Source organism: Macrobrachium nipponense, chromosome 32 (genome assembly GCF_015104395.2).
Source record: "Macrobrachium nipponense isolate FS-2020 chromosome 32, ASM1510439v2, whole genome shotgun sequence".
In the NCBI taxonomy this organism is placed as follows: domain Eukaryota; kingdom Metazoa; phylum Arthropoda; class Malacostraca; order Decapoda; family Palaemonidae; genus Macrobrachium; species Macrobrachium nipponense.
In genome coordinates, this window is record NC_061094.1 from 11,719,348 (window position 1) to 11,741,177 (window position 21,830).

Below are 21,830 nucleotides of genomic sequence, written 5' to 3' on the forward strand. Positions count from 1 at the left end.
CGTCTGGTGGGCCAGGTAGGAAATTGCCCTACCTCCAGACTGGCAGTCTCCCAAAAGCCGGGTCCCCTTCAGGAGTGATGTTTCCCGAGAGGCCGCGACCTTAGACACTGTGAGGGACCACAGGTCTAACCAGGAGACTGCTTGGAATGCTGCCATGGCAGTCGATTCCAACGCAAGTGCCTCTTGCTGCGAGAACCAGAGGTTCTCTGACAGCAGGTGTTGGAGAGACAACCCCGGAGTTAGCCTAGCCAGCTCCGGGTTAACCTGTTTGGCCGACAGAGGGTCCTCCGTTGGCACGTAGAATCGCCTCTGTCGTAGTAGACGTGGGGGAAGGAGCTTGGACGACCTGCCGGACTGAAGCGAACCCTCCTGTCCGGAGACGAGAGTGTCCACCTGGCCTAGCACACTGTCGGCCAAGGCTGATCGAAGCAGAAACACCGTTGTCCTGGGTTCCTTCTTAGGACCCCAGAACGACTCCAGCCTAGATGTAGGCTTGGAGGGTGGAAGCACCAATCCTTCCCCTAGGTCATTGTGCTGACAAATCAGTGCAATAACCTCTGCAAACGACCTCTGGATCTCGGGAGTGACTGTGTCCTGCGGAGATGGACCGTCAAGCCCATCCAAAGAGAACGCCTCCCGAGACCCTCCTCCTTCCACAGGAGGAACCACAACAGACCCCTCATGGTCTCCTCCATCCACTTGTGTGTACGATCTGGTTGGTCCTAGGACCGTGCCAGGTTCGTAGGCCCTCATGGAGGGACCGCAAGATGCGCGCTCCTCGCGATTGCTCCTGGTTGTCTCACTCTTCCCGGTGTAGCCCAAGGAAGTTGAAGGGATAGGAGAGGATGACCTGACCCTTAGAGGTCTCAGAGCGAGACTTCTTAGGGGGGAGGAGGCTACCTTCTTCTTCCTCGGCTGTGGGGCCTTGGAAGTCAAAGGGGAAGAAGCGCCAGCAGACGACGACGAAGAAGACGACGACGACACCTTCCTCTTCTTCTTCGTCAGCTTCCTCAGGACCACCGTCAGGTCCTCCATCCAGGACGGAGCCGGGGCAGTTGCCGAAGCAACAGGGCCCGGCTATACCTGTCCGGAGGGACCTGGGGTGGGGGCAGCAACACCACGGGCAGGAACGATGGCGGCAGGGACTGGTACGGGAGAGGCAAGCACAGGAACAGGAGGCGGTACAGGAACCAGCGGCATATCCAACGGCAAGCTCTTGGGACACTGAAAATCAGGGGCTAGGGCAAGAGCGACAAAACCAGGCAGCGGCGTGATGACCCTCTTCTGCACACCCAACAGCAGAGCCTGCACAGCAGCTGTCGGGGTCACCATTGTTACGTGCTGCGTATATACAAGGTGAGAGGGGCAGCATACCCTGGTGTAGAAACTGTAAAGGTCATTAGGGTCACAGGTCCATGGGTTACCAGTCTGGAACCCCTCGCAAGATGACACAGCAGCCCCTGAACGCTCGGTGTCCCCTGGAGCCCCAGTGAGTACCTGACCTGGCCGAGATCATCCCCCACGGCAGGCATACCTAAGGAAGGAAGTGTCGGGTTAATGGGGGGTTCCCCTCGCCGGGGGGGACAGGTCCCACTCCGAGCGAACGGAAGACCCAGAGTAAAATTGAACGTCGGGCTATCTCGCTCCCTCCTCTACACTCGACTGACTGAGGGAAGAGAAGGAGCAAGGTACAAACCCCCCCCCCCCCCCCCCCCCCCCCCAAACCCCCCCCCCCCCCCCCAAGAGGAAGGAGCATTACATGGGAGCTGTAACGGAGGGAGGAAAGAGGAAGACGTGCCCGTAACCAAAGGAGTAACTGGAGAACCCTCCAATGACTCCTTGGCTGGCTCACGTGGCTTCTTCCTTCCCTCGTAACGCTCCCACTGCTCCTCCGACCAAATTACACAAACATCACAAGGCTCGGTGCGAGAGCACTCACGCCCTCGACACCGAGTACAAAATTCATGAAGATCAACCTCAAAAAGGGATCGAAAGGCCCAACACTTACGGCCCTCCACATCAGGCACAATCTGCGGCTGACCGGGGGGTGGGGGGGGTGGGGGGGGGGTGGGGGGGGGGTGGGGGGGGGGGTGGGGGGGGGTGGGGGGGTGGGGGGGGGGGGGGGGGGGTGGGGTGGGGGGGGGGGGGTGGGGGTCTTTCCGGCTCGTGGGAATCCATATCACTAGAGCAATCACAATAACAACATAATAAACCAAATACTCACATTATTTCACACAAGCACACAGTTTAAGAAAAAGTAAGATATTATGCTTCACGACGACGAAGTAGAATCTAAGCATACGACAGAAGCGGGCAGAGCGGCGAACAACACTTCTAACACCCAGCAAGGCCAAAAGCAAAGTGGTTCTTCACCTCTCAGTTGTGCGGGACCACCGACTGTCGGACAAGCAGTTAACTACCGAACCTCCTTGTTCGAAGCTTACGACCGATTCCAGCTGCCACTGATTACATTCCTATTCTTAAAGGACCGATGGTTTGTATTACGTATCAGAACAACTCAAGTTTACCAAAATAAATATCACATGAATAACATGCAACAAACAAAATATTTCTTACAATATCTTGAATACTTGAAAGAGCATACAGAAGTCCCATCTTTATATGCACAGGAACATTATCAGTCAGCACTCCTAATATTGACTGCAAAACATGGAACCACCTTGACGGATCTGCTTCACTAAACTCATATAAGCACATAAGCAGCTGCCTGCAAAAATGAAAAACAATCAAATTTCAAAACCAGTGGTAGAAAATGTCAGTACATATAGGGTAATTAAAGAAAAAGATAAAAAGAATTCAAGTTTAGTTAAAGCAGTGGTATCTGTGTGACTGACACCAATAATCACCGATACAATACTATATGGAATACAGTCGATCACCGTTTATTTGCAGTTCAGCATTCACGGCTTCAGTTATTTGTGGATTTTTCGGTGGAACACATATCCATATTATTCGTTGAAAATTCGCCTATTTGCAGATTTTTTCATAGCTCAATTACTGTATTTTCATATGACTAAATGTTTAAGGATGATAGTTTAAGGTATATTTGGTGTTTGAACTATTAAAATAGGTAGTTAGAAGCATTTCAGAGGGGCTCTTTGGTGTTTGAACTAAAAAATAGGAGTTTCGGTATTCGCAGGTGGGTGTGGTACACATCCCCCCCAAATACCGGGAGATAACTGTACATACTGTTACTAACCAAATACAACTTACATTTTCATCTCTTCCTCAGGGAAAGGGAAAACCCAAGTTCATGTGTGTCAATACAAAGCTTCTAATTTTAAATAACCAAATCAATATTCCTTTGCTACTAAATGTTGGTTATCCTTTTATCAAAGTATACCCTGTAGGTAAAAATCCACTTCTAAGGACATTTTCCTCTCAAACCCATCAACTCAGATCTTTATTAATCCTTTCAAAAGCAAATGAGGTAATGCTACATCCCATGCTTCCATGTTATTCAAATTACCAGTGATATCTGGTTATCTCATAAAAATAAATACTTTATCAAACAATAAAAGATTTTATGCATCATCTACATGATGGAAAAGGTGCTGGAGAAAAGACTGATAAAAATTAAAATCGGTAATTGTCATTTTGGCTTTATGTCACAGAATCGACAGCAAACAGTATCAAGTCCACCGGGAGGCAAATGTAAGAAAAGTACTATAAAATAATGAAAATATCATACCACATGTTGAAGGACATTTGACAGAGTACTAATACACACAACTGAATGTGCATCATAAATGCACAGGGTACCAGGAGAACTCACTAAGCTCATAATAATACTCTAAATGACATTAGATATAGAGTAAAGGTTGAGGCAAGCATACCAGAAATGAGATAAAAAAATGGTATATATTAAGGGGGCCGGCCGGAACCCCTACATACAGTGGTATAGGGCGAAAAATGCAAAGTCATGAAAAAATTCATGGAGCTTCATATGGCAATTGAGAATACGTATACGAAATATTTCATCAAAATTCCTCTTACTTTCGTAGTTACAAGGTAATTAGTAAACATAACTCAATAAGCCTAAAACATTCATCCGTACAAGAAAATGCAATATTTCTTCTGTTATCGTAAATTTTGATAATTATTAGCAAAGAAATTGTGAGAAATGGCATCTGTAGAGATTCCGTGGCTCGCAGAAGCGAGTATCTGGTTCAACCATGAATCAATGCGACCATAGACTTCAAGTAGATTACACGTTCGAGTTTCACCTTCGTGACTTTCGCTTGCTTTCACGTATGTTTATGTATGTTTCGGCAAGAAGTTCATCATGCCAATGAGGAAAAGACAAGGAAAACATCTCTCTAACATACAGACGAAGAAAAATCGCTCAAGCATTATTACAGAATATCATAATATACGCGTAGTTAGTGAAGAGAGAGGGGAGGGTTGCTTAGTAACGCCCCCTTCTTGCCTGACAGCACACGTCACACTATGCCCAAGGCTACGATCTTTGAGCAAAGAGATCTTCATTTATGATAAATAACATAGTTTTGGTTTTTTAAATACCCTACCCAAAATGGACTATGAAATTCATAATAATCATGACTTATTAAATTGTCTTTGTAAAAGAGAGTACATCTTCGAGTTTCACCTCTGACATTCTCTTGCATTTATGTTTGTTTATCTTTGTTTCGGCAAGAATGTCATCATGCCAAAGAGTAAAATACAAGGAAAACATCTCGCTAACATACAGAAGAAGAAAATTCACTGTAATAAGCCGAGTTAGTGAAGGGGAGAGAGGGGGTTACGTAGGAAGGAGTGCCCCATCTTGCCTCAAGCAGTGCCCCAGGCTACGATATATGAGCAAAGGGATCATCATTTATGATTAAATTATGATAAATAAAATAGTTTTGGTTTATTAATACACAAAAAAGAAATATACATTCATAATAATCATTATTATTGAACATTGTCTTTATAGAAATATGAAGGAAAACTTTGAACACCCGTATCTCAAAACTATACTTATTGACCTTCAAAGTCTATCTCCTCACTTAGTTTTAAAGCTATAACATTGGAATTTGGTATATAACTCAGAAAGACATTATAGGAAAACAATCACAAATAGAGCCCTTTTTCCAGTTTTTGTTTCGTCTTTTTTTTATAAATTTTTTTCTCGTGATTTATAGGGTTTATTTTTTTACCATATTGAAAAATTCATATCTAGCAAAAAAATTACTTTTAGAAAAAAACTCTCCATTTGATTGGAGGTCTACATCAGGTCTATATATGGTAGTAATCCCAGGTCTTAATCTTAAATATCAAGGGAGGAGATAAGAATTTGAAAAAGTGGTTATTTTTGTTTTGGGATAAATCGCCCTGGCGTCACAAAACCAAAGGTCAGAGGCGAAAATCATATGCGGTTTGGAGATGTCCCAAGTCACCTTATTAAGTGGTATGAATGTCAAAGTCCTGTCGTTAAAAAACGGCATTAGCCGGCCGGCCCCCTTAAGGACTTTGTGGCTTATCACAATCATGAAAGAAGCCATACAGCAGTCCTGAAAAGCAAGTTCAAGGGAGCTGCCACAAAGCAGTTCTGAGAAGTAGGTCCATGGGAGCTGCTTTATGCAGATGATACCTAGTGCTAACAGCAGAATATCAGGAGATGGTGGAAATGTTTATAAAGTGAAAAATGGAATGGAGAGGAGAATAAAATTCAACCCAAGGAAAACAAATCTTATGGTAACCCCAAAGAGAGCACAGGACAGCTTACATGTCAAGACATACACTGTGAAGGTGTTGAGGGAGTAGTAATAAAGAAAATAGCCTATTTACTGGTATTATAAATGTCCCATCATTATACAGCAAAGATTTAACCGCAGGATGTAAAGATTCATGGTCTGAGTAAAATGGAAAGATTTTAACATCAATGGGAGAGTTGTGGAGAGAGGGTATCAAAAGGCTGGAAAAAAGACTGAGATCTCACACTGAGATGATTTAGATTTAAAGATGTGATGAGAGAGGATGAAGAATAATTGGGCAGAAAAGCATTTCTATGGGAGTTCAAAGGAAAGGACAGACGAAGCCATAGACTTGTATTTGAGTTCAGACCGAAAGAGCACAGGATAGAGGAGAATGGTGAGAACTCATTTACAAACCCTTTAAATGGAAGAGCTGACATAACATTCGTGATGATGATGAAACTCTTTATAAATAGTACATAAATACAGTAGCTGCTCAACTTATCAGACATTGATACTTATCAGCTACAAAAACATGACAATTTTGCTAAGTAATATATATATATAATTCTCTTAAACCGTGACAAAAAATTTTAGCTTACCTCTGGATAGAAATGTAAGTTATTTTAGCTAAGCTTTGAATAGAAATCTGAGTTACAAACTATGCATTCACTCTCATATGTACACACGTACAACTACCTAGCTGCAGATGAAAAATATAAATGATCTATATGATCTACCCACAATACTTGTCTCACTTAGTGACACTGGTGTTTTCTCAGTCACTTGTGCAATCCTGAATCATTTCTGTTTTCATAATTAGTTTTTCTTATTTCTATTTCATCAAAGAACTTTTTAATCCTTAAACATGCTCTACAATAATTACTACAGATGATATGTAACTGATCTAGTGGTGGTTAGGGAGTTCAAAATGAGTACAATAGTTTCTCTCTCTTGATCTGCATTACTTATGTGAACAAACTGACTTTCATCTAACACTACTCCACAATGAAACATGATACTGGCAGTACCTGGTTATCAGTGGACTCATACCTAACAGAGGTGCCATTAATCGAAATGCGGCACCATAAGCTGCCGAGTTTCGGTTAATGGCGATATTCGCTTATCAGCACCCCACCGATAACCCAGGACTGCCTATATAAAATGTCAGACAAACAAGCACTCAGAGAAAATACACTACTACTTAAAGGTATTTCTACTAGACCACTTGTGGTGACTTGTTTTTAGGTTCTTAAAAATAATAAAAAATATGAAAAATCTGAACCTGGAGAGCCTAGTAGATGTAAAGCAAAAGACACAAGTCCTAAAGGTAGCCTAATGGGGCTATTGTAGAATAAAAGTCTTGTACTTTCAAAAGATATCAAAAGTTCAAACATCTAACTGATTATTACAAACACAAATTATATAAATTATGTAGACCAACTCGACATACTAACATTTCTACATGAACAAATGAAGAATTGTTCAAAATAAAACTCATTAACCGTAAAGAGGCATATCCATAAATTGAGATTTCCATTTCAATAACAAATTATTCCTGTGTATTACCTGTCATCTGCCAAAATTTCTTCAGAATGCTGCAGAACTTTCTCAAGTAGAAGACTATGATTATTTTCACCCAGTCTCCCACCTTTGATAGCAGCAATCTTTCCCATGACCATTAAAGCTCCTTTTCTCACCCCAACACTGGAGTTTGTAATCCCTAACACCAGGGATGGTACTAATGGGAAAGCTGAATTCAGCATCCAAGCTAAATTTCCTTCCTGGATATCTAAGAGAGATGATCCAAGATTCAAGCACCAAGCCTGCAATAGAAATTTCAGAGATAATGCAGTTCTATACATGATGCATTCAGAAATATGTATATACTGTACCCAAATCATTTCAAGTTTCATCAAATTTCACAAATACAGGCACCTTCAGACTTTTGTAGGCAATAAAACCATCAAGAATTATTATGGACTTAAGTCATGGCTGTAATATTCTCCCAACTTACAGTGCTTATGAAGTCTATTATAAAGGTTTGCTTCCAAGAAAAATCCATTTTCCTTAATTTATCAAATGACTTATTGAAAACATTTTAAACCACTATAGCTCAATCACATCACTGTTTAATTTCCATTTTTTTCGGTGCTATGCTTTTGTAGATGCACACATGAAAGTTCAACTAGTCAACAATCTTATTATTATTATATTTCTAGTTATAGCAGGTGCAAGAAAAAGTTTCAAATTATTTGAGTCCAAGAAAAAGTTTCAAATTATTCGAAACTGTAAAAATTGGGCTCTAACTAACTTATATACATTCTTCCCATAATATAATTAACAATTAAACTCATCAAAACCATTGTTGTTAATTCTGAAATTTAAAGGATGAATACATTTAATTTTCATTCGGAATTTCTCATATAGGTTTAAGAATCAATATATAAAAAGTAAACATGAAAAAATTAAAAAATTAAAAAAAGAAAGTATGTACTGTTCTACTTACAATGCCTTGCTACTATTCCAAATTTACAATACTTATCGAATTACATCAAATGACCTCTGAATAATGTTAAACATAAAAAAACCAGAGGACATAACATTCATCCAAGGTCCACTAACAGCTTTGTATAACAAATCTGTGCACACCACAAAACAATCGTACGGTCTGCTTGACTTTATGCTAAATTACACCAAAATTGAAACACTACAAAATCCCATAACCACAGTAAAATTACAATAAAGCTTCAGTAAACTGCAGTCTTTTTGACCAAAGGATATTAAGTAAAGTTCCTGAATTAACAATGATTAAATGTACAAAATTTTAATACAATACCAGGCATACAAAATAAATTCACTGTGACCTTGAATTAGATAAAATTATCTTTGGTTATGATCAAAATGTTTGACCCAGTGAATCATACCAAATGTACACATAAGAATGAATGTAAGTATATCAGGGTATTTATAGGCATAAAATTATAAAACAAACAGACAGTGATTACTATAAAGAAATGACAAATTAGGACTAGCATGATTTATTCATCAATAAACTATTATTTTATGATAACCACATAAAGCAAGGTGAAGCAATCTGTCATGCACGGACAAAAAAAAAAAATTTAGACTCAAAATTCAAAGAGGTTAAAATCAAATATGGATCATGATATAAAAAACACAATGGAACATGATATTGTTATTGTACAATAAAGTTTCATACATACTTACCTGGCAGATATATACTTAGCTATAGACTCCATCGTCCTGACAGAAATTCAAATTTCGCGGCACACGCTACAGGTAGGTCAGGTGATCTACCGGCCTGCCGCTGGGTGGCAGGAATAGGAACCATTACCGTTCTAGAACCAGATTTTCTCTTCCACCTGTCTCCTGAGGGGAGGCTGGGTGGGCCATTTAATCGTATATATCTGCCAGGTATGTATGTATGAAACTTTATTGTACAATAACAATATCATTTTCATACATTCAACTTCCCTGTCAGATATAAACTTAGCTGATTGGCACCTTTGGCGGAGGGTAAGAGAGAGCTAATTACTGATTAGACAGGTAAACAACATACGTTGTAGGTAATAAACAATAAACATACCCTGGTTCCTACCTGTTTTGGCGGAAGATTTCAAAGCTAATGCTTAGAAGTCTGCTTTGCCTCAAGAGCCTCAGCGAGGATGTGACCTATGGCTAAGAGCTCTTGTGAGGACTGTCGATGGGGTCTTATCCACTTACTCGACAGAACCTGATGGCCTTTGTCAATGGGGTCTTATCCACTTACATGACAATACACCTATGCCTAATGGCATAACAAAGGAGTACAACACCGATCCCGATCACCCGATCCTAACCGTGGATTAGTACTAAGATGGAAAGGAGTTATCCCCAACCACCTTTCAAACAACCTTAAAATTCAACACCAAATTATTTTAAAATCAAAATTAAACGAAAATTTAAAAAAAATTAATGATCAGTCTTATCTCCTTCACCCAGCACTGTATCCGCTGATACATACGGACCCAGAGAGAAGCATTTCTTGTATGTTACCCTTACATCTTTTAAATAATGGGAGGCAAATACTGAGTTGCACCTCCAGTATGTAGCTGCTAAGATGTTTTTCATCGACATGTTCTTGTTGAAAGATATCGATGTAGCAACTGCACGTACCTCGTGCGCTTTTACTCTCAATGCTGCAAAGGATTCACTTTTGCATTTCATTTGTGCCTCAGTAATCATGTTTCTAACGAAAAAGGCTAAGGCATTTTTTGACATCGGTCTCCTAGGGTCCTTAACCGCACACCAGAGACTTTGATTGCAACCTTGCAGCTGTTTCTTCCTCTGCAGGTAAAATTTTAAGGTTCTAACCGGACATAATGATCTCTCAAGTTCCTTTCCCACAAGTTGAGAAAGTCCTCTAACTTCAAAATTCCTGGGCCAAGGCCTCGAAGGATTTTCATTCTTTGCTAAAAATAAAGGCCGGAAAGATACCACTGCAGTGTCTCCTCTAAAGCCCACTCTCGAGTCTAGAGCCTGCAATTCGCTGACTCTTTTGGCAGTAGCGAGAGCCATTAGAAAAATACATTTCCTTGTAATGTCTCTGAAGGATGCTTGATTAGGAGGCTCGAACTTCTCTGATGTGAGGTATTTAAGAACCACGTCTAGGTTCCAGCTAGGGGTAAGTGAAGTCTTCGATTTTGATGTTTCAAATGATCGTATCAAGTCATGAAGGTCTTTGTTATCCTCTATGTTCAGGCCCCTGTTCCTGAACACAGCAGATAACATGCTTCTATACCCCTTTATCATAGATACTGCCAATTGAGATTCCTCTCTCAGATATAGAAGGAAATCGGCAATTTCGGTCACAGAGGTATCGGAGGAGGACAGCTTCTTCGCCTTACACCATCTACGGAAGACTTCCCACTTCGATTGGTAGATCCGCATGGTAGAGGATCTTCGTGCTCTTGCAATTGCTTTTGCAGCTTTGCAAGAAAAGCCTCTCGCTCTGACCAATCTTTCGATAGTCGAAAGGCAGTCAGGGCGAGAGCGTGGATGTTTTTGTGATACCTCTTGAAATGGGGTTGTCTGAGCAGATCTGTCCTTTCGGGAAGAGATCTGGGGAAGTCCACCGTCCATTCCAGTACCTCTGTGAACCATTCTCGAGCGGGCCAAAAGGGAGTGATTAGTGTTATCCTCGTTCCTTCCGAGGACACGAACTTTCTTATCACTTCCCCCAGTATCTTGAACGGGGGAAAAGCGTATGCATCTATGCCCGACCAATCCATGAGAAGGGCATCAATTGCTAGGGCTCTGGGATCCTCCCCTAACGAGCAGTTTTCCATCCTTCTGGAGAGGAACGTCGCAAACAGATCTACTTGAGGTTTCCCCCATAGAGACCACAGCTTCTGGCAGACTTCTGAATGAAGGGTCCATTCTGTAGGAAGGACCTGGTTCTTCCTGCTCAATCTGTCTGCCCTTATATTCCTTCCTCCTTGAACGAATCTTGTTAGGAGTACTGTCTTTCGTTCCTCCGCCCAGATTAATAGAGCTCTTGCTAACTCGTAAAGGGAGAAAGAGTGTGTCCCCCCTCTGCTTTCTGATATATGCCAGAGCCATGGTGTTGTCCAAGTTGACCTGGACCACCACGCCTCTGACATCCTCTTCGAAATGTCCCAGAGCCAAATGAATGGCTAGAAGCTCTTTCGCATTTATGTGCCAGGACATCTGTTCTCTCGTCCAGATGCCTGACACTTCCTTCGTCCCTAGTGTTGCTCCCCATACTATTTCCGAGGCGTCGGAGAACAACTCTAGGCGAGGGTTCTGCAGAGACAAGGACACTCCCTCGTTCTTTCTCAGAGGTTCTAACCACCATCGCAAGTGGTTCTTGACGTTTTCCTGTAGAGTAAAAGAATCTGCCAGTTCTCCTGTCTTCCTGTTCAACACACTCCTCATGTAGAACTGCAGAGGTCTCATGTGCAGCCTCCCTAGAGAAACGAACTGCTCTAGCGACGAAAGGATGCCCAGAAGACTGAGCCATTCCCTCGCTGAGCTTCGCTCTTTCTCTAGGAAGGCCGAGATCTTCTCCATTCCTCGAACAATCCTTTCTTGGGATGGAAATGCTCGAAAACCCCGAGAATCCATCCGAATCCCCAGATAGACAATGTCCTGGCTGGGGATCGTCTGAGATTTCTCGAGGTTCACGAGCAATCCTAGAGATTTCACTAGATCCAGAGTTGTTTCCAAGTCCTCCAAACACTGCCGTCTTGACTTCGCTCTTATGAGCCAGTCGTCCAAGTAGAGTGATATTCTCACCCCCTTCAGATGTAGCCATCTTGCTACGTTCCTCATCAATGCCGTAAACACCTGAGGAGCCGTCGAGAGGCCGAAGCACAAAGCCCTGAATTGGTAAATCCTTCCCTGCACCATGAATCGAAGATATTTTCTCAATGAAGGATGCAGGGGGACGTGAAAGTAAGTGTCCTGAAGGTCGAGGGAGACCATCCAATCTCCTGGACACAGAGCCGCAAGGACTGAGTTGGAAGTCTCCATGGAGAACTTTGTCTTCTCCACGAAGCGGTTCAATGCGCTGACGTCCAGCACAGGCCTCCACCCTCCCGAAGCTTTTGGCACTAAGAAAAGGCGATTGTAAAAGCCCCGGGAGTGAGGATCCTACACTGTCTCGATGGTCTCCTTCTCCAACATTTGCTGTACTAGACCCAACAGGGATTCCCTTTTTGCAGGATCTTTGTACCTCGCTGACAGCTCCCTAGGTGTCGTCGTCAATGGAGGTCTGTCTCTGAAGGGGATGAGATATCCTTTCTTGATTACTTCCAGAGACCAAGAATCTACTTGTCTCGAGGCCCACGCTTCTGAAAACTTCAGCAGCCTGGCCCCCACTGGTGCTTGGAGGACTAGTATCTCACTTGGACTTCTTCGCTGCTCTAATGGAAGAAGACCTTCCTCTTCTTTCCACTCCTCTTTTCCTAGGGGCTTGGCCTGATGAGCTCCCTCGAAAGGGCGGCTGAGTACTTCTTGGCTCCCTCTTCGTGGCAGGAACAGCTGGTCTTGACTTCTTAGCTGATTGTACTAGCAAGTCCTGTGTTGCCTTCTCAGTCAGCGAGTATGAAATATCCCTCACTAACTGAGAAGGGAACAGCTGTTTAGACAGAGAGACGCCCTCTGAACTGGAGAGACTGCTTTCCTTAAAAATGAGCTAAAGACAGCTCTCTTCTTTAGAATTCCTGCCCCGAAAAGGGATGCCACTTCCACTGATCCATCTTGAACCGCCTTATCCATACAGGCGAGCACACTATGCAGGACTTCGGGTTCCAAGAAATCGGGGTTTTGCATCTTCTTGGCCAAAGCCCCAAGGGACCAGTCTAGGAAGTTAAAAACTTCCAAGACATGGAATACTCCCTTGAGGAGATGGTCCATTTCCGACATAGTCCAGCTTGTCTTAGCAGATGGAAGCGCGTGTCTTCTTGCCGAGTCCACTAAGGTCGAGAAGTCTGCGTCTGCAGAAGCAGGAACAGCGAGTCCCATTGCTTCTCCCGTGTTATACCAAATCCCTCTCCTTCCCGATAGTCTGGAAGGGGGACAGGTAAACACAGTCTTCCCCGCCTCCTCTTTGGATTTAAGCCAATTCCCAAAAGCCTGCAAAGCCCTCTTCATTGAGATGGTAGGCTGCATCTTCAAAAAAGAGGAAGACTTTGAAGTCTTCGTGCTTGAGCATAAAGACCGAGGAGAAGGAGGAGCAGCAGGACTCGGAGACTCTCCAAATTCTTTCAGTAAGAGGGCTGCCAAGGTCTTATAGTCCGAAAGACCTGCCCCCTTATTTGCTTCCGAGTCTGAAAAATCTTCCAAATCTTGACCGGTCACAATAGGAGAAGAGTGCGCAACCGGAGGAGGACTCCTCTCTAAGCAAGGTGAGGGGCTCTTAGCAGTACCGACTCTAACCTGACAAGGGCTACGGCCGCCTGTGCAACATCTTAAGTCCCTGCCAGGAAAAGGCCGATCTTGCCCTTTGCCTCTACTTGCATCAAGACTATCCTGATAAGCACGACGGCCGCCTGTGCGACAACTAACGTCCCTATCAGGAGAAGGTCTTGAATGCTTAAAACCTCTCACAGAATCAGCCACATCCTGACAAGGGCTACGGCCGCCTGTGCGACATCTAGAGACCCTGCCAGGAGAAAACTGATCCTGCGAAAAGTCCCAAAGAGGAGCCTCCTGGTCCACTTCTAACTCCATGTCCAATGAAGAAGGAGATCCTGGTTCATGGCGCCTGGCTGGCTCCTGGCGCCTGGTTGGCGCCAGGCGCTTGGATGATGTGTCATTCCTGGGGAGTTTATCGCGGCTGGAAGGCGCCTGGTAGGAGGCTCAGGCGCTTTTCTGTATTTACTGATAGGATCCTCTCGCCTTGTAGGCGTTTTGCGCCTGGCAGGCGCCTCGTCCGAGCTGTCAGACTTCTATCGGACGGGATTTCTTAACGGGAAGGAAGCGATCCTTTCTCCTGGGAGGATCCTTCTTCAAAACTCCCACCAACGAAGATATCTGTTGTTGCATTTCTCTTAGGATCTTCGTAGCGGCGTCTTCTTTCTCCGTATCCAATCTAGGGGAAGGAGGATTTGATGAATAGATTTCCTTCCTCTTCTTTTCCGGCGGATAGTCTTCCGGGATATCTTCCGGGCTAGAGTCCAAAGCTGGCGACTTCCATGATCTTTTAGAAGGTCTCGACAGCTTGTCCGAACTCCATCCTTTCTTTGAAGAAGAATCGGATGAAGAAAAACACTGTTTCAGGATGCCTTTCCAACGGCTATCCTTGGCAGTCTGGGACACTACTACAGATCCTGCCGAGGGGACGCCTGACCGGTGGGGATTCTCTGAAACCTCCCTGCGGCTTTCGACATTCCTTCTCCTCTGGGCTTGGGAGCTTGGAAGAGGTCTAGACCTGGGAGCGAGGCAGAGCCGATCAGACACACCCTCCACTTCACTGGGAACACTTTCACTTTGCTTACCTTCTAAATCCTTCAATTTGCATTCCATCTTCAAAAGGGAAGCCTTCAAATTTGCAATTTCCGATGTTGAACTTGCAGAACCTGATAATTGAGAAGGTAAAGCTGTATGGGAGGATTGATTGATTGATTGATTGTGAGTTATCTGGCGTCACAACTACCAGGGTCACCGACGCCGAATACTAAATGTGATCTTTTAACTTTTATAATATATTATACAACATTCAAAATAACTATCTTTATGAGATATATAAATTTATTTAAATAAATTAAATTTCTGATAAAAATATAAATAATATTCCGATAAAAGAATTGTGATTGATCACATAACAGTAAAACTATTAAAAGAAAAAAAAATGTATATACTAAGACAGCACAGCTGTCAGATATATTTGAGAAGACCAGCTTCTTTGATAAAAGAGATAACGTTATTAACACACATGCTTTCTCCCAACAGTTTTGGCATGCTATAGTTACCACCTGCTTCACTACTATAAGCTAAAAAACGATTCCTAAGTTCCACCAGACTGGGACACTCAACCAGCAAATGCCTAACAGTCAGTGGAACTAAGCAATCATCACAGAATGGCTCATTCTCCCCATCCATTAGATAGCCGTGAGTTAAACGTGTATGGCCAATACGTAATCTACACAATACAACCTCCCACTTCCTTGGTATTAGGTCATATTTCCAAGGGCGTGTCTGTCTAGTAATTTCTTTCATTTTGTTGGGGCCTACTCTGTCCCACTGAAGTGCCCATAAATACTGGACAGATTTCCATATATCAAAGAATGTATCACGATATGGAACAGGGCATTTTCTCGGTACTAAAGTTTGCGCTGCTGATTTGGCTAGCTTGTCTGCCTCTTCGTTTCCCGATACGTTCACATGGGCAGGAACCCAACAAATGAAACAATGCTGCCTCTATTTTGGTGCAAGAAGATCCACTGCAAGATCTTCAACACCAAGGATGATCAGTATTAGACTTCCAGGACTGTAAGGCACTTTTGGAGTCACAAAATATTGTGTAGCTACACACTGGGAGTGTTACAATATGTTCCAGTGCTACTAGGATGCCATACAATTCAGCTGTAAAGTTTGAGGCAATAGAAGGAAGTGCACCTCTTCGGTTAAAAGATTGGCTATAAACTCCATATCCAACGCCGGCATTGGACTTGGAGCCATCAGTAAATATAAAACATGTATCTATGACTCTGATACATGATCTCAAAAATATTGCCCTTATTTCCCATCATCAGATTTATTTCTCTTTGCTCCATGAAGTACCTGCAGAATTTCACATCCGGTAACCTCCAGACAGGAGTACTGGGATACACAAAGGGAATAATGGGATATTTGTTAATATTTGTATCCTCTAAAATTTGTTTTATTCTATAGCTAAAAGGAATGGGATACCTTGGATGACTTTCATAAAAACCATTAAAAATATTTCTATTTGCCACAGCAAATGCCTGAGATTTGGGGAGTCTTTGCGCTCTAAACCAGTACCGAAGTAATGATGACTGGCGATAGAGTTCAAGAGGCATCTCTCCTGCATCAACTAGCAAACTAGATATTGGTGACGAACGGAAAAGCTCCTGTGGCTATACGAATAGCTGAATGATGTACTGAATCTAAAAGTTTTAAGTAGATGAGGAAGCTGAAGAATATATTTCACAACCGTTATGACAGCTTTGACAAGATCAAAGATTTATGAAGCCTTAGTAAAAGATTTCTATCAGCTCCCCAACTGGTGTGAGAAAGCACCTTCAAAATGTGTAGAGCTTCTAGGCTCTTTGTTTGCTTTTATATGTTTGTATGGGGGACCCAAGTCAATCTACTGTCAAAAAACTAGGCCTAAGAAGTGTGCTTGTTCTACACATGGGATTCTACGGCCATACAAATAGAGGTCTGGATCAGGATGCACTCCCCTGATCCGACAGAAGTGGACAGCAGTAGTCTTGCTTACAGAGATTTTAAAACCCTGTTTCTCAGCCCAACTTACTATTTTATTTATTGTTAATTGTAGCTTTCTTTCTGCTACAGTCATCCGGGTGGCAGCATAGGATATCGACAAATCATCCACAAACAGTGTCTTTAAAACCTCTCTTGGAATGACAGCTGCAACACTGTTTATGGCTAGGGCAAAAAGGTACACTGAGAACACTGCCCTGGGGAACACCTTCTTCTTGACACCTTTTCTCTGATAAAGTACTGCCAACTTTAACTTTAAAATACCTACGATGTAAAAAGGATTTCACAAATAAAGGTAATTTACCTCGTAGACCACTATTATGTATAGTCTTCAGAATCCCATGTCTCCAAGCAGTGTCATATGCCTTTTCTATATCAAAAAACACTGTCACATGATGTTGCTTGGAGGCAAAGGCTTCACAGACAGAGGTTTCAAGTTGCAGTAAGATGTCCAGGGTAGAGTGCATTTTTCGAAAACCACACTGAGAAGGTGTTAGAATATGTTGTGCTCTAATGATACCACATCAGTCTTACATTTACCATTTTTTCCATCAATTTACACAAACAGCAAGTTAAAGCAATGGGCGGTAACTTGCTGCACACAGGGGATCTTTTCCAGGCTTAAGGAACGGTAACATGGTGGCTAATTCCCATATGGTAGGGTAGCTGCTTTCATCCCATATTCTATTGATAATACTTATTATAAAAAGTTTTGTGTTCTTCGAAATGTGTTTAAACATTTCATAAGGAATCTCATCTGGACCAGGGGCAGTGTTCTTGCTCCTAGATAAAGCAGAGTCAAACTCCCTTTCAGAAAAAGGCATATTATATGATTCAGCTTTTCTTTTGCTGAAAAGTCAAGTAACCTGTTGTTCTTCCATCATTCTGAAATTATGTCCTGGGGAACTATCTGATTTCTCAGAGACTCGAGCGAAGTGTTCTGAAAATGTATTACTAACTTCTGTGGCATCAGTGACATGAGTATTATTCACTTTAAGTACTGGAGGAGGATTGGGTGTAAATTTACCCTGAATTTTTCTTATTTTTCTTCCAAATGCTACAGACTGGTGTTCTGCTGTTAATAGAGGATACATATTCGGCCCATGCTTGTCTTCTGGCAGCTTTCATAGCTTTTCGAAATCGTGCCCTACACTGTTTGTAAATTATGACATTGTCCAAGGTGCGATGTCTACGGCACCTGGTCAATGATGACCTTGTAGCTCGGTGTAACAGCCTTAGGTCTTCTGACCACCACGGTACTGGCCGTCTCCTGAATAGTCCCTTAGTTCGAGGAATTGAGTGTAGACCTGCAGTATGCAATGTTCCATTGAGTAGATCAATGGCATCAAATCTACACTGGGAGATCTTTTGCATCCCCCTCCAACTCACTCAAGTCTTTGAATTTTCTCCAATTTGCTTTCTCTAAGCACCATCGTGGCGATCTCGGGATAGGTGGACCATCATTGTTGTCGATCACAATTTGGAGAATGGTCACTGGTATGCCAGTCATCACTTGTTCTCCAACTAAAATCAACACTGCAGTTGGAGCTACATATTTGAAAAGGTCGATGCATAGACGGTGCCTTTGTCTGAATGTGGTAATGGGTAGGTTCTCCAGTATTAAGTAGACCTATATCTTCATTTTCTATTAATGATGCCATCATATTCCCTTTTTGGTTTGATATTACATCTCCCCACAATGGATGTCTACTATTGAAGTCACCAAGTAAAAGGAATGGCTCTGGTAGTTTGCTGCATCAAGTGTATTAAGTTCTCTTGGGAGACATGGCTATTGGGTGGAATGTAAAGGGAACCTATAGTATATTGCCATCCTTAAATTAATTCGTACAGCCCACAGCTTGAAGTGGAGTATTTAGTTTTACTTTGTAGTGTGGAGCATCTCGACGGATGTAGATGAGGGATCCACCATGATTTGCCCACCTCTAAATCAAATTTAGTTCTATAGTGAACATATTCCCTAGGACAAGGGGTATATTCACCTAGCATGGTCTCCTGCAAACATATCCCTACAGGAGAGTGCTCATAGATTAAAAGCTTCACTTCCTCATACTTCGCTCGCAGTCCCTGACAGTTCCACTGAATAATGGAGTGAATTTTGAATTCTTCACGTTTAGGACCAACATTGTGGTTCCTTTTTACAAGACTGGGAGAGTTCTTTTTTCTACTAGGGGGAGGCATTTTGATGGAAGGTTTTGTTGGCTTCTTGGGAGGAGTTATCGCCTTCGTAGAGCCAACATCTTTTCCTTCAGTGTTTTTGATACTGAAGGGTTTTTTAGTTTCTTCGCTCTCCATCTCTATCGAGATGGAGAGAGCAGAGGTGTTCTCTAAAGAGACCACCTCAAGTGTCTTTGTATTGCTGGCAGTAGCCAGCTCTGCCTCTGATGAGGCAGAAGTACCAGCGAGGACTGGCACCGGGGACCAGATCTGCTGGTTTGTCCTCCAAAGAGGAGTTGGCACCAACAGAAGCTGGCACCAGACCAGCAACCACTGGCCTTGCCTCCAAAGAGGCAGATGGTGGAGGGTGTATCTCAACTGGCACTTCAATTTTCTTCAATTCCACACTAGGGTCTTTCTTGTTGGTTCTAGCGAACCTTGTCTTTATATTCTCATCATCAGTTGACTCAGATGATTCAGTTAGCTGTCTTTTTAATGATTCTTTATTTGATTTTCCTTTTGTGCTCTTAACTTGGGTGTTTTTATTTGTCTCTTTCTTTTGGCTTTTTAATTTTGCTACTACAGTAGCAAAACTTAGACCGGGTCTTACAGTCTTTGCTTTGGCTCTCTCTCGTGCTTCCTTAAATGTTGTTCTTTCAATCACTCTAATTGCTTGAATTTCCTTTTCAAGTAAATATATATCACACTGCTGAGATGACGAGGCATGTCCCTCACCACAGTGAACACATTTCGGTTCCCTGGTGCACATACCATGCTCATCTTCTCCACAGTTTGACACAGACTGCAGGATTTTCTTGCAATTTGGATCGACACGATTGTAGGGTGTGTCCAAAATGCTGCAATGGAAAAACACCTTCTGGGTCTCGGGATGTACTGCTTTACCTTAAACCTATACCAGGCTGCAAAGACACATTCCGGAAGTCTTAAGGTTTCAAAAGTTAATATTAAGGTAGGCTGAGGTATTCTGTTATTATCAACCTTCTTCGTCATCCTGTCCACCTTTATTATACCCTGGTCTTTTAATTCTGTTAAAAGTCTCTCCTCAGAGAAAGCCATCAACTGAGGGGCATAAATCAAGCCCTTGCTGGAGTTAAGGCTGGAGTGGGGAGTACACTCAACCGTAACTCCCGCAAGGTCCGACAATCCCATCAACTTGATACTTTCCTCTGGGGAGGTGCTTTCTACCAGGAGCATGTTTCCATTCTGCGGTGTTATTTTTGGCTGTCTTCCACAACATTTAACGATTTCCCTATGCACTTGAAAAATGTCTATATTTTCACCTTCTAGCTTTAAATTAAGGTATTTATTAAAGGAATTGGGTACAAAGACTCAGGAGCTATTTCATAATTTTTATTTTTCTTCCTGGCATATGGTTCCAGTGTGACAATACTGGAGCCAGATGCTTTTTGTTGAGATTTCTTGGAGGTATATCTACTCGCATTGCTTTGGGTCGTCATCTGTGTCCGTCTGTCATTCAGTCCAGGGGTACTACCCTGATCATAGGGACCGACCATGATTGATTGAAGTTGGGTTCCGTGCACAAGTCCTTTGACAAAAGCATAGGGTCGTCAGCCGAAATAGGGGGGGTTGCCATATAACGTGAAAAATATAGTTCATCCAGATATTCCCCATACCCACCATGGAGTCACACTTAGAGGACGGGTTATCCCTTTAATTAGGGTCGTCCTAGGGGTAATTACCGGATATACACCCTATCTCCAGTGCTAAGGCGTCATGATGTCCGTCGAGATCAGACCCGGCACTGAAGATAGGGTTTGACAATAAACTTTCCCCTCGCTCGATCACGTCAGGTACTAGAGTTCTACGGGTGAGGTAGCATGCCGTCCATCCTCACCCTCCTTCAAATCCCAAGATTTAGCCTAAACCATGTCCAAAACCAAGCCAATAGTCATCATCATAGAACCCATACCTTATAAGAGGGAGGAAGGCAGAAAGATGAAATGTTTTTAGTAGAAAGAAAAGTTCTGACTAATTTAGTTGGATCAGCAGCTGGGCCCCAAGGACCAGTGAGAAACTAACCCCACCAGGCATCATGCCCCAGCTGCTGGTCCCTAAGCCCCCTACCCACGTCAAGGGGTCAGCATCTAGGGGGCTGTATGGGAGGAAGCTATTACATTAGAGATAGGCACTAGACTACTAACTGGCTCGTTAGAGACCGACCTACTCAAACATTTGGAAGAGGCTTTTCTAGCCCTATCCCTTTCCAATTTTCTCAAATATGAGTTAAGAACCTTCCATTCCTCCTCATTTAAATTCTTACATTCATCACATGTATTCGATTGTGAACATTCATTCCCTCTACATCTCTTACAAGTAGTGTGAGGGTCTACCGAAGCTTTCGGTAGTCTCACATTACAACTTTCATCCACACACACTCTGAACGAAAAACTAGAGTCAGACATTCTGAGAAAAATCGAAATCCAAAAAACAGTCAAATACGCCATCAAAATAACAGTCTAGAAGATCAACGGCGATGAAACACGAAAGTCAAAGTCAGGAGGAACTAGCAACGATGTTACTAGTACCGGTGACAGAGAAAATCTGGTTCTAGAACGGTAATGGTTCCTATTCCTGCCACCCAGCGGCAGGCCGGCAGATCACCTGACCTAACTGTAGCGTGTGCCGCTAAATTCGAATTTCTGTTGGGACGACGGAGTCTATAGCTAAGTATATAACTGACAGGGAAGTTGAATGTATGAAATTTAAAATTTTCAGTCCTTACCATAAGAGGTTTATCAACAATGTCTGACTGAGGGAGAAACGACTGCCATCCCCATATCATGGCTAAGAAGTTGTACTGCATTTCAATGTTCTTCAAGCAATCCTAGGAGTGATAAATTTTACAAAAGATATTTTAATAAGAATTATATGCTGTTTTTACAGAACATTAATATA

The 21,830-nt window shown here is 42.7% G+C and overlaps 1 protein-coding gene across 1 annotated transcript in view; it reads right to left on the reverse strand.

The window, feature by feature from the left end:
* Positions 1 to 21,830, reverse strand: part of LOC135207214 (HEAT repeat-containing protein 1-like) — a 333,967-nt gene that overhangs the window by 295,482 nt on the left and 16,655 nt on the right. The window contains exons 3-5 of the mRNA XM_064238825.1: positions 21,658 to 21,759; positions 7,290 to 7,546; positions 2,578 to 2,728 (exon numbers count right to left, since the gene is read on the reverse strand). Coding sequence (XP_064094895.1) covers positions 2,578 to 2,728; positions 7,290 to 7,546; positions 21,658 to 21,759 — 510 coding nt within the window. The remainder of the gene's footprint in view (positions 1 to 2,577; positions 2,729 to 7,289; positions 7,547 to 21,657; positions 21,760 to 21,830) is intronic.